The 12,451-nt window shown below is 37.9% G+C and overlaps 1 protein-coding gene across 3 annotated transcripts in view; it reads right to left on the bottom strand.

Moving 5' to 3' along the window:
- Positions 1–12,451, bottom strand: part of afap1l1a (actin filament associated protein 1 like 1a) — a 211,746-nt gene that overhangs the window by 113,681 nt on the left and 85,614 nt on the right. Inside the window, exon 1 of one of the 3 annotated variants that reach the window (XM_043703823.2) lies at positions 2,379–2,491. The exons of the other annotated variants lie outside the window; for them this stretch is intronic. Coding sequence (XP_043559758.2) covers positions 2,379–2,412 — 34 coding nt within the window. The 5' untranslated portion in view covers positions 2,413–2,491. Of the gene's footprint in view, positions 1–2,378; positions 2,492–12,451 lie in introns of those variants that run through there. 3 annotated transcript variants of the gene reach the window in all.

The following is a 12,451-nucleotide window of genomic DNA, read 5'->3' as shown; positions in this document are numbered from 1 at the left end:
AATTTCAGATTCATTCCTAAGCTACATAACTTTCTCAAGTAAGATTCCAGTCTAAGCCACTCTCACTGGCAGTGATGCTGCAAGATGACCTTAGTGCTGCTAATTGCCAGCAACTTGTTAATCTATTATGATATGTTTGAAATGGTTAAGATACTCGGATTTTATGACATACGCTTTTATTGACTGCTAAGGCAGTCCTGCTTTGTCAATAAAAGCAGATTTCTCAGTGTTAAATAAACATTTAGATTAACAGTGCATTTGAACAATATATATATTCTTGATACTTCAGTGATCCTGGGATCCTGAGGTCTTGAAAGTGCTGCACAAATGCAAATCTTTCTTTTGTGGAGTAAAACCATTTAGAATTTACTCTCAAATACTACATTTCTGGGCAATTTACACCAGTAGCTGTGACCTGGACGTTTGACTTGAAATTGTGCCCATTCTCAATCCCATTTGGCCAATGCTATGCGATGATCAGAGTTCCTGTGAACGTCATTAGAATAAGGTTCAACATCAGATGAATGTAAGTCAAAAAATAATTGCAGGTCAAGAAAAGTACCAAGCTGGCATCATGTATTTCTCTACTTTAATTATGGAAATTAAAGTTGCACTTGTTTACATATCATTTACATGCCTTTACATGTACAGCATGTGTAAGAACCCACACTTTTCACATAACCTATACTTATGCCATAAGACATTAAAAGAAATTGCAAGTACAAAACATGATAAACTGTAAAATTGCTCAAAAATTAAAAGAGAGTACAGGAATTATTTTGGTTCTTGCTGTACATGAAAGAAAAGCTATTATTTGAAGAGAGTATCTGAGCAAATGCAGGTGAATGTGAAAGTCATAAATGAAGCTCTGTAACTGGTGGTGGTCATTATTATGGGCAGTATATGTTTGGAGTTGCATATCAATGGATGGCTGTAAATGATTGAAATGACTTAGGGCACATTTATAATTTGCTCATGCCTGTAATTGTGTGATCTCTTAAGCTATGAATTTGATGTGTATTATGATTGCATGTGTACTTTATCACAATTATGCACATCTTGTAAATCAAGCGCTAAGGCTCGACTTAAAAAGAAAAAGGAGTGATACATCTTCAGTTACGTCCAATCCTTCTTATTCAGTGTTAATTGTTGTTAACTGTAGATTAATGCTGCACTATTATTCCATGCAAAGCATTTCACTTCGGACTGACACCAGTTAATATACAAATCTATACGAGAATGGAACATAGAACATGGTGATAGTAGTAATCTAACTGAACTAGTAATGGAAATACCCAGACTAATGGGGGACATAATTCTAATCTTACCATGGCTTTTGGTATATTTTAGATTCAACTCAAGAGTCTGGAATAAAAAGTTAGTCCCAGTAATGCTGCTATGAAACTTCCATCATTTATTACAAAAATCTAATGCCCTTTGGGAAAGTATATTTGTTATCCTTACTTGTACTGGCCTGAGACTCTGGACCCTCATTAATGTGCCTGGCTCTTAAATATCTTTGCAAGCCACTCAGTTGTTTCAATTTCTACAAAGTCTAAAGTCACCAAATGGCAAGTCACTCAGTGTAAGAGCAGTTCGGGATAGGCAAAAAATGCTGAACTTGCCAGTAATGCCTGTATCTCATGAAAAAGTAAAGAAAAAACAAATGCAGCTGCTACACCCAACAAATATATTTAATGATATGTACCACTTAACAGCAATACTGAATCTAGAAAAAAGTAAAGCAACGCTCTTCTTATGGTACTGCCATTATATTTTAAAAATGGAAAGTAAAGGTTATAATATTTTGGCAGGTCACATTTCAATATTATTCAAACACTGTCATATCAATTTGCATCAAAAATATGATACAAGCAAAACTCTGGCAAACTCTTGATTTATATACAATATCGTATGGTTTGGTAAATAAGTCAACATTACACACTGAGGATAAAAGTGAATGATTGTTGTGGGTCCTCATTATTATGAAATGCCTTTAGAATTCCACGCAAAGTTTTGGTGTGTCTTAACCTCCCATGCTTATTACCATGTGGTCTTTGTTGCTTGATCCATTCTGCCCAGTTGTAACATACCAATGAGTAAAACATGCTATTGTGGAATGGAAAGTAAGGCCATCGACTAAAAAAAACACACACTGTAGCTGAAAAGAGAGGGTCAGTTCATATGCTGAGTACAAGCAAACTTATGATTTTTGCAGCTGGAGTTGTCTTATATACCAGAATGACTTACATATCTCAAGCTACAGTACATTTTATATTAATTCTACTTCATTTCCAGTGCATAAAAAGGGCAATGTACTATTAAAAAATACAGAATCCATATGTTGGTTTAGTAAACAATTAATTATTAGAACTTACCACTTTCAGCAGTTACATAATGTGCAGTCAACATCTTTAACCCAAAAATCCAACAAGTAATTCTAATGAATATCTTAAATCAGATCATGGACTTTTTCCTCTTCAGACTGAACAGTTATTGCAGAGAGTTCTGTTCCTTGGTTTGATTACTTCTCTTGTTGCTCTTCAAGCAGCTGTGATCCCTCCCACAGGGATGTGTCTTGCCACAATTGCTCCACTGGCAACTTAACACTAACTTGATTGGTTTCTCTGATTCCACGTTCCTCTCTTTTATGCCTTTCATCGCAGCCTCAGCTAATCCCAAGGGATGCTGTCCTTTGCTGGCACCAGATCATCTGCTTGCCATTAATATATGATATTACTAGATCCGTGCTGTGTAATGATATTGAAAAGACCACAGTTCATACTTGGTAAATTTCTTGAAATTAAAATCTGTAGTTTTCCCTTGAAACTTTAGAGATTTCAGAAAGGAATCTTACCCAACATTGGTAATTCTGTTTTCAATGTAATAGTTAACAACATCTGTTTTGTCTCCAATACCATTAATAGGATATTCACAATGGGAATACAACTATCATGCACACAGTAGACCTTACTGAAATCTCATTCAGCATATGTCATTTTTTCCTTCAATTTCACTCCACTAACTTCGAAGACCCTGACAGAGATGGGGGTCATGTTCAAGCTTTAACTTGCACAATGGATATCACAATTGAGCTCCATGCTATCATCACTGACACCTATATGTATGGTTTGCAGCAGGAATCATTAGATAGTAATCAGCAGCAAGACTGCTGGCTCTTTATTTCTCTACTTGCTAGTTAAATTTGCTACCAGTCATCTTTCTTTAATGAGAATGCACTCCTATGGTTCTCTGGGACTATGGCGACTTTACCTTTATTTGGTACAAATTAGTATGATCCTGCCTACATTCAAAGCCAAAATCAGCTTTTTTCAGTGCAGACAAATTTGGACTGTTATGAAATTTCCCACAATTAAAATATAGAGAAACTTGTCACAAATTTCCAAAGCTTAGTCTCTACTTCAGAGCAGTCACTGGAGACCAAATCATTGCATTAACTCTTGCCATGTTATCCATGTCCCATCATCTGTTTGCTGCATAAACATCTATTCTCATTATTACAGCAACAGAGCATAGCAATTAAGTTTGAAATCTGAAATCCATTGCACTTTCTTTTGTTTTATTCTTATTTCTTGGAAAATAAATAAAGTAATCAACTTATTTCAAGATTACAAGCTCTTTAATGCTCAAAAATTAATAAAACAGGACAGCAGACAAGTTGACACAAATATGTGAATTCCAATTTGCTTGCCTAACTTACCAAGTTATAACCCTTTATCCCAGAATTAACTCTGATTACTCTCCTGTGCCACATAAATAGGGTTTGAAATAGCTAACAAACTTTGCCAATTTTGCTGCATTTTAATCCTACTATACATAGAAACTCTTCCCATGGACTTTTTAAGTTGACCTAACTCAGCCCTGATTTTTGTTTCCTGGTCAGATACTCAAAGGCAGGACAACGCCCAACTCTGTGACCCCAAACATTAAAAATAGCCATATGCATTCCCCATTTTCGATTTTGGCTTGCAGGCTAGATTAGAAATTGGACTGAATGACCTGGGAAGAGCTGAAGAGGCTGCTAGCTGCTAATACGTTCAGGGAAGAAACTCTGCCTTGATGCTCCAGCACTGTGTCCAAAATTAAAATGAAAGAATATAATTTTTTAAAAAATGACCTCTCATGACCCATGGCACCTGATGTCCTCTACCCATTCCAAAAGCTCTCTTACCCCTTTTGCCAACTTAATGCCAGGCTCGTGCACAGTTTCAGCTTTTCACCCCTCACCTATCCTGCCAATTCAACTTGAATTCAAGCACACAGGAGAAACTACATCTATTATTTATAGCTCTATATTGCAAACTATGGTCTATTGCATAAAGTACTTTCATTTGTAAAATAAAAACATTTTGACAGTTCTTAAAAATACCCATCTACTTGAGTCAATTTGAAGAGATAGTACTGTTGTTGATCTCATCACAGACCCTTGATCTTTCATGTAACTTCTGACTTGCAAACTTCCCCTCTTCTCCTCAACCTTTAATTGCTCCCTTGATCTCTCCCAATCTTATATCTGTACACTAAACTGACAATCACCCAAGTCAGCCAATCAATAGGTCAGTCAGTCTACAGTGCTACACCCTGCTCCAAGATCTCTACCTCACTAAATCATCTTGCTTCTGGGATGTGATCTCATGTTAAAACATTTATCCACTCAACAGACCACCCAATTTATTAACTTGGGTGGAATTAATATCAAAAAAGAGAGAGAGACTTATATATACAGTGAAGTTAAAACTCCAGTGGGTTTGGGCAATCCTATCGCTATAAAACCCTGCCTCACTAAATCCAAGGGCCATTATCTCTGTTTCTCTCTTCAGGTTGCCACTTAACTTGCTGTGCGCTTTATATTGCTTCCTATTTTTATTAAAGTGAGTATCATATTCCTGGTCTCAGCTGATCTAAGTGAGAGGAGCAGCTATAACTTTACAGCCCTGGGTATGGGAGGAGAATAATGTTCCAGGATTTCCATTCCAGACTGCTATCTAGTGACTTGCATTGGCAAGGGCATGTGTGTGGTGTATGGACAAAAACAAATTGACAGTTATGATCACACATGTAAAATATTCCCTTTAGGCAAGGTAGCAAAGGAATTAGCTGTGTATAGAATTTAAACGACACTTAAAACATCAGTAGAGAAATTTAGAAATTGTGAGGTGTTTTCTACCTGTTCTGACTTGTAGTTTTAAATAATAATTCAATTAGTAATTTAAGCCACTTCATATTCTGTCATGACTTGTACTTGTCCTGTTTGCTTATTGAGTTTATACTCATACCAGTTGTATCATTAATTCTTAAGTACCAAGTAATACAATAGCAATATGTTAAAATAAATCCATATTACTCACCTTGAATACTTCTTGATCTCCCTGCATTATACACAGTCGGTGAAAATAAAAAGTTTTTATAATATTTTTGCAGTTTGTTGGTTTTATTACGAAAAGGTTAACTTGGTAGATTTTAGGGCAAGCCCAAATATCTTTTCCTTCAATGGAGTGTGGTCAACAGCAGGTATGCAGACTTCCTTCCATTTTTTAAAATAAAACTCAGGCTGATAACACTAGGGAATCACCCTCCTTGTCACCTGAGTATTTGTTGTGTATGCAGTCAAAACTAAAAGCCCAAAGCCAGATTCCTTCTTTGAGCTGCAGAAATCAGTGATCTTCAGTCTTGACTTGAATTAGAGGCAGAAACAAAATATGTAAGACTGATACAAGAGCCAGCATTTGAAACTATTTTGAGAGACGTTTTTTTGGTTCTTTCACAAGATGTGGATGTCTGTTTCAAAGCCAGCATTTGTTTCCCATCCCTAATTTGGAGAGGTGATGTCCTATTGGTATTATCACTAGACTATTAATCTAGAGACCCTGGTAGTTGTTCTGGGGACTGGGTTCAGAACCTACCATGATAGATGGTGTAACCTGAATTCAATAAAAAAGGTGGAATTAGGAGTCTAATGGTAACCATGAAATCATCGTCAATTTGCAGGAAAAACCCAGCTGGTTCACTAATGTTCTTTGGGGAAGGAAACTGCTGTCCTTATCTTGTCTGGCCTACACATGACTCCATACCCACAGCAATGTGGTTGATACTTAACTGCCCTCTGGGCAGTTAGGGATGAGTAATAAATGGTGGCTTGACCACTGACACCCACATTCCTTAAATGAAAAAAAAACTCTTGATCAGAGTGGCTTATGCTACCAATCCAGAGAGCAGTTAAGAGTTAACCACACTGTTGTGAACTTGGAATCATATTTACACTGGACCAGGTAAGGATAGCAGATTTTCTTCCCTAAAGGCCAATAGTGAGCTGGATTTTTTTTTGACCAATAAATAATTGGTTTAGAGTCACCACTAGACAGAGTAGCATTCAATTCCAGATTTTTAAAACATATAATTAATTATATTTAAATTGCACCAGCTCATGTTCCTAGAGCCTTAGCCTGAGCAGCAGGATTATTGGTCCAGTGACCTTACCACAAAACCATTAGCTCCCCATAAGTTTATTGCATAAAAGTGAATTCAGTTTCTAAAGTTGGTGCTCTGGTAATTGTGAAAGTTGATTCATGGCTGAGAGAAAGTAAGTTTTAATTGTTGTAATACTTGGACTGGTTTCTTTGGTCCTGATGGAGGTGATCGCGGAGGAGGGGAGGATGTAGATTCCATGACATCAGACAGCATGTCAACTCATTTTCACCTCAGGCCAATTTCCACCCTGAGAGATGGCAGGACCAGCCATTCAACAACAGCTGAAGGTGAAGCCCACACACTTGGCCTCCAGGTAACCTGAGGGGATGTGGAGCAGGGTCAACTTCCTGGTGGTGGACCAGGGAATAAGTACTCTAGGCACACCTTTAGGTTCCACCTAAACCTGCTGTGCCTTAGCTGCAGCCACATGCCAGATGAAGGAGGGATCTGATTCCACAATTAGGATTTTTAATCTTAAAATTTAAAAGTCAAAGAAGTCTCATCCCCCACCTGTTATTTAGTAGGGAAAGCTTCTGCATCTTCGTTGCTGGTAAAAATTCTTTTGGCCTTTCAACTTTGGAGATTCCATCTGCCAATTTAATGGTTGAGAAAGCACTCCCCTACCAGGCCACGAATTGGCATATTTTGTCCAGGGAAAAATAACCCCTGGACAAATGCTTCCCAGCTAGTGCAGAATTGGGATTGCTTTTTGACCTTGACATTGAGTTCTAATGCTGCTTCCAGCTAGGCTCTTTCTTTGGATCATTTCAAGATCGGACCTTTTTCTGGGCAATTTCATTGGCTTGAACAAAAATAGAAATGGCTGGAGAAACTCAGCAGGTCTGGCAGCATCTGTGGACAGAAAGCAGAGTTAATGTTTTGAGTCCAATGACCCTTCTTCAGATTCTTCTCTTCTGGAGAAGGGTCACTAGACCTGAAACGTTGACTCTGATTTCTCTCCACAGATGCTGCCAGACCTGAGTTTCTCCAGGTATTTCTGTTTTTGTTTCAGATTTCCAGCATACATAGTTCTTTATTTTTTGACTGGCACAATATCATTCTGCTGCTGCTTAAATGATTTGTTAAAAATCAAAAGGAAGACTGGAGAGAGACTGCAGAACTATGAGATGCAGCAGGACTTTGGTGTCCTTGTATTTGAATTGCAAATGACAAGTATGTGTACACAGCTAGGAAATAAAATGTTAACGTTTATTGTGAAAGAAACTCAATCAAAAAAGGTTACTTAGAATGTTATTGGAGACACCACATCTGGGTGTACAGTGTACAGTATTGGTTTCCTTATTTGAGGAAGGTTGTAAAATAATATTTATTAGATGATACTCACAAGTAAGAAAATAGTTTATAGATATTCAGACATTGTCATCAGATCCAAATTAACATAATGATTTTGTTTATGTTCAAATGAATGAGGAAAAAATACATAAAAGGAATTAGAAGAAACTCGCTATTTAAAAAAAAAATTCCTGTGGGTAAGCATCATAAAATAACAGAAGCCAAAACTATCTTAAATCTGTAATTATTATTTCAAAAGAAACTTACACAAGGCTTTAACACTTCTTTTGATAGCATTTTCTTTGAGCTTACTGAGCAAAACAATATTAAATAAAATTTTAACAGTAAGAGGGAAAGAAAACAATCATTGGAATTCAGCAAATGCTTGAGCTCAGGTCATACATTCCTGGGGATGAAAATGTTTCAGGATAAGCTGTGTGGATTTGGAAGGCAGCATTAGTTTATTTTCCCAAAATCACTTCCCCTGCTGAGTGTGTTTGGCTTTGTCACCTCCAGATTTCCGACAGTTCTCAGTTCCCAAGGACCACCAGACACACATTACCTTTTTCAGGCCCTGCCTTAGAATTGAATAGAATAGGCCAGACTAAAGTCTTCGGGTCAATTGGGGAGTGACAGGAAAAGCAATCATATACCTGTTCAGAGCGTTAATAGTTGAAATGGCAATTTGTGATTAAATGGGTGGCCTCTAACCTGTTGCATTGTTCTCCCTTTCCACATGGTGTCTATTTCCAAGCTTTTGCAGCATACTAAACATCAGTTTCCCATGATTAATATTATGTTTAACCACTTTTGGAGGATGTACTCACTAGTACCAACCTAATTTCAACAATCTACTGGGGTTAATGTAAAAGATGCTATTTTAAAAATAGGATGTTATACCAAATAATATTTAGCACAGAATCAACAGTACAAAATAGTTAATTGATTATTATTTTCATATGCTGTATGAGAAATCTAATTGTGCAGAAGTTGAATCAAAAATGACAGTAACTGCACTTTAAAATATAACTAATGCATTGTGAGGTGAAAATTTCTAACTAAATGCATGTACTTCCTTTACTTACACACAATCTAGCAAATTATATATTTCTTTTTAGAATCAGCTTTTTTGAGGCACTTATTGTTGTCACTTGCTAAGCGTAACAGATATAAGTTTTATGAATAATTAACACAAATTTCAAATCAAGGGTGTGAACACTGTGTTAATTCCCCATATTTTTTTCAGACCAACAGATCAAGAATTGCTCCAGATGCAGGTTTTACAGAGACTTTCAATACCATCTGCAGAAATTACTATTACACCCATGTAAAACATTGAACTGACTTCATAAAAAACTGGAGAGTTCCCAAATGGTGAACACAACTCAGAAATACTGCATTCTGTCTGTTTAATATAACTCCCAACTCCATATGACTTGAAAAGATAAACATTTATGCTTTGCCCTCCTCCCCTTTACACACAATGACGGTTTACTCCCCTGTTGGGTAGATTATAGAACATAAGATAACTATTAAGCAATATTTCAAAATGCAGCAAGGGTGTGACTTGCTTCAGCCTCACTGTCCATTAACTATTTGGTTCAATCAGTCACGCAAACTTTGAGGTGACTGTACAATATTCTGGAGATTGGACCCAGTCCAAAATCAGTGAATCATAAAATTCCTAGAGTATGAAGAGGGGCCATTTGGCCCACTGAGTCTGTACAGACCCTCCAAACAGCATCCCACACAGACCCAGCCTCCTATTTTAAGTGCCACATTTCCCAAAGCTAATCCACTGAGCCTGCACATCCCTAGACACGACAAGGCAATTTACCATAGTCCAAAGATGTGCAGGTTAAGTAGATTGGTTATGGGAGGAAACTCAAGCAGGCATAAGGAGAATGTGCAAACTCCACACAGGCAGTCACCCAAGGCTGGAGTCGAACCCAGGTCCCTGGTGCTGTGAGGCTAGCCACTGTGTCACCCCATCATCGAAGATCCAACCAAAAGACATGATATTTACATTTGATCACAGGTTCTAAACTGATACTGGCGTTCATGTGACCCATATTTTGAATTCAACTACATATCAGTACTAATTTGGTCAGAGTGAAATCAGACTGAGGCCCAAGACTGTATACTGCATCTGCTGACAGTTCACCTCCTCTAGCTCTCTATTCACTCCATTCACCCCACTCTATTATTCACCAAAGCCTGCCTCAATGGCAGGACCTAGAACCAACATTAGGCTATTTTGCCCTTCTAGCCTACTCTGCTATTTAATAAAATCATGACTGATTTGGATCAGTTTTTTTTTAACTCCAGACTAATTACTGCGGTATCAACTGCATTGGAAATATACAAAGTAATTATACAGAAGAGACAGAAGTTTGGTTCCCAAAAACAGGTGGATTTGAGTCAAGTCAGTTGTGAAATTTTGAAAACACTCAAACTCAACCTACCAATAGACTGGCCAATTCAGGTCTTAATGGATGCAGGATGAAGGCAGGCAAACAACCAGATGCCAGAAGACAGATTGGCTATTTACATATAATACAGATCCATGCCTCAAATATAAATTATCTTCTAGTTTTAAACCTTACCAGGTGAATTTCCAAGAGTTCTCCAATACCTCCCCCACCTCCAGTTGAATCTAGACCTGTGACCATATTCCCATCCTACCATGCTAGCACAAACACAAATGTAAACTCTCTATCTGCTCCATTAATGGCCTCCTCTGGAGTGTTTCCTGCTCAACACAGAGTACTATGTCTAACTATCAGGCTGGTGTCTGGACTGAAAACCTGCTTGAAAGAAAAGGACACAAGTTGCTGAGTCAAAATACCATTCTCCGACCACTACATCTTAGTCTCTCCACCACTCTGTCCCCAAGCAGCAGGGAAAAAAATTGACATTTCAGGCAAAAGTCCTTCATCAGGAATAAAGGGCTTTTGCCCAAAATGTCGATTTTTCCTGCTCCTTGGATGCTGCGTGACCTGATGTGCTTCTTCAGCACCACTCTAATCTTGACTCTGATCTCCAGCATCTGCAGTACCCACTTTCGTCCAATCTGTCGCCAAGTCCACCTAAACCTCCTCAACAATCATGAGAGTAAATATTGAGCCAATGTCATAGTGCTGATAATCATCCAATACACTCCTAGTTAGTCTTTCTCACTGAGGCACTTGCAATATAATTTTTGATGGAGTTATTGATCCTATGAAGGAACAGAGGAGTCTGGAATTTTCAGCTTGAACATCAGATATTCTTAACAGGGCAACATGTCTGAATCGTAATGAACAGTACAACAGAGAAACAGATCCTTTGGCCCAAAACACTGTGCTGACACATGGTGCCTTTCTGAACTAAAAACTTTTTGCCCCATCCCATCCGTATTGGTCAATTCCCTGCTCATTCATAAATCTATCAAGATGCCTCTTAATCTTTGCTATTGTATGTGCATCCACCACCACATCCTCTGGCAGTGCATTCCAGACACATACCACCTTCTGTGTAAAAGACTTGCCTCTTACATATCCTTCAAACTTATCACCTTTGACTTTAAACCTGCGTATTCCAGCAATTGATATTTCTACCCTGGGAAAAAGACTCTGATTATCCGTGCTTCTCATAAATTTGTAAACTTCTTTTCGACATTTAAGTGAAAACCAAGTTTATCAACTCTCTCCTCATAGTGAATACCCTCCAAATCAAGCAACATTCTGGTAAGCAATTTCATACTCTCTCCAAAACCTCCATGTCCTTCTCATAGTGTGGCAACCAGAACAGTACACAATATTCCAATTGTGGTCTAAGTGAAGTTCTACACAGCTGCAACATGACTTGCAAACTTTTATACATTATGCCTGGACCAATGAAGGCAAGCATGCTATATTGATGCTATTAAAAGGTTCTGCCATTTACTTTGTACTTGCCTCCTGTGTTTGATCTCTCTGAATGCATCATCCTGCATTTGTCCAGTTTAAAGTCCATCTGCCATTTCTCTGTCCAAGTTGCTAACCTATTTATATTCTGCTGTATACTTTGGCAATCCTCCTCACTATCTGCAGCTCCCTCAATCTTTGTGCCAACCGCAAACTTATTAATCAGGCCACATTCCTTTCTAGATCATTTACACCATTGGTAACCAATTTCAAATCTGAAAAACGCCCTTCACTGCTAATCTTTCTCTTCTATGACTAAGTCAGTTCTAGTACTATCTTACCAGCTTACCAAAGATTCAATATTACTTCACCTTTGTATTAACCGCCATGATGGACCTTATCAAAGGCTTTGCTGAAGCCCACTTAGACAACAGCTACCATACTACCCTCATCAATCATCTTCATCATTTGCTCAAAGAACACAATCAAATTTGTGAGACACAATCTTCCCAGTATAAAACCATATAGCCTATCGCTAATAAGTCTATATTTTTCCAAAGATGAGTAAATCCTATCACTCAGAATCTTCTCCAAACATTTTCTTACCACCGATGTAAGGCTCACAAGCCTGTAATCTCCCGAATCATGCCTATTGCCCTTCTTAAACAAAGGAATGACATTGGCTATTCTCTAGTCCTCTGGGACCTCTCCTATGATTGAAGAGGATACAAAAGATTTTGTACGAGGTCCCACAGTTTCCTCACCTGCCCCTCTCAGCTCTC

Source organism: Chiloscyllium plagiosum, unplaced genomic scaffold (assembly GCF_037043375.1).
Source record: "Chiloscyllium plagiosum isolate Xiang-an unplaced genomic scaffold, Cpla_swu_hap1 HiC_scaffold_16, whole genome shotgun sequence".
Taxonomy (NCBI): Eukaryota; Metazoa; Chordata; class Chondrichthyes; order Orectolobiformes; family Hemiscylliidae; genus Chiloscyllium; species Chiloscyllium plagiosum.
The sequence above is the reverse complement of the archived record's forward strand: the minus strand, read 5'-3'. Positions and strand labels throughout refer to the sequence as shown.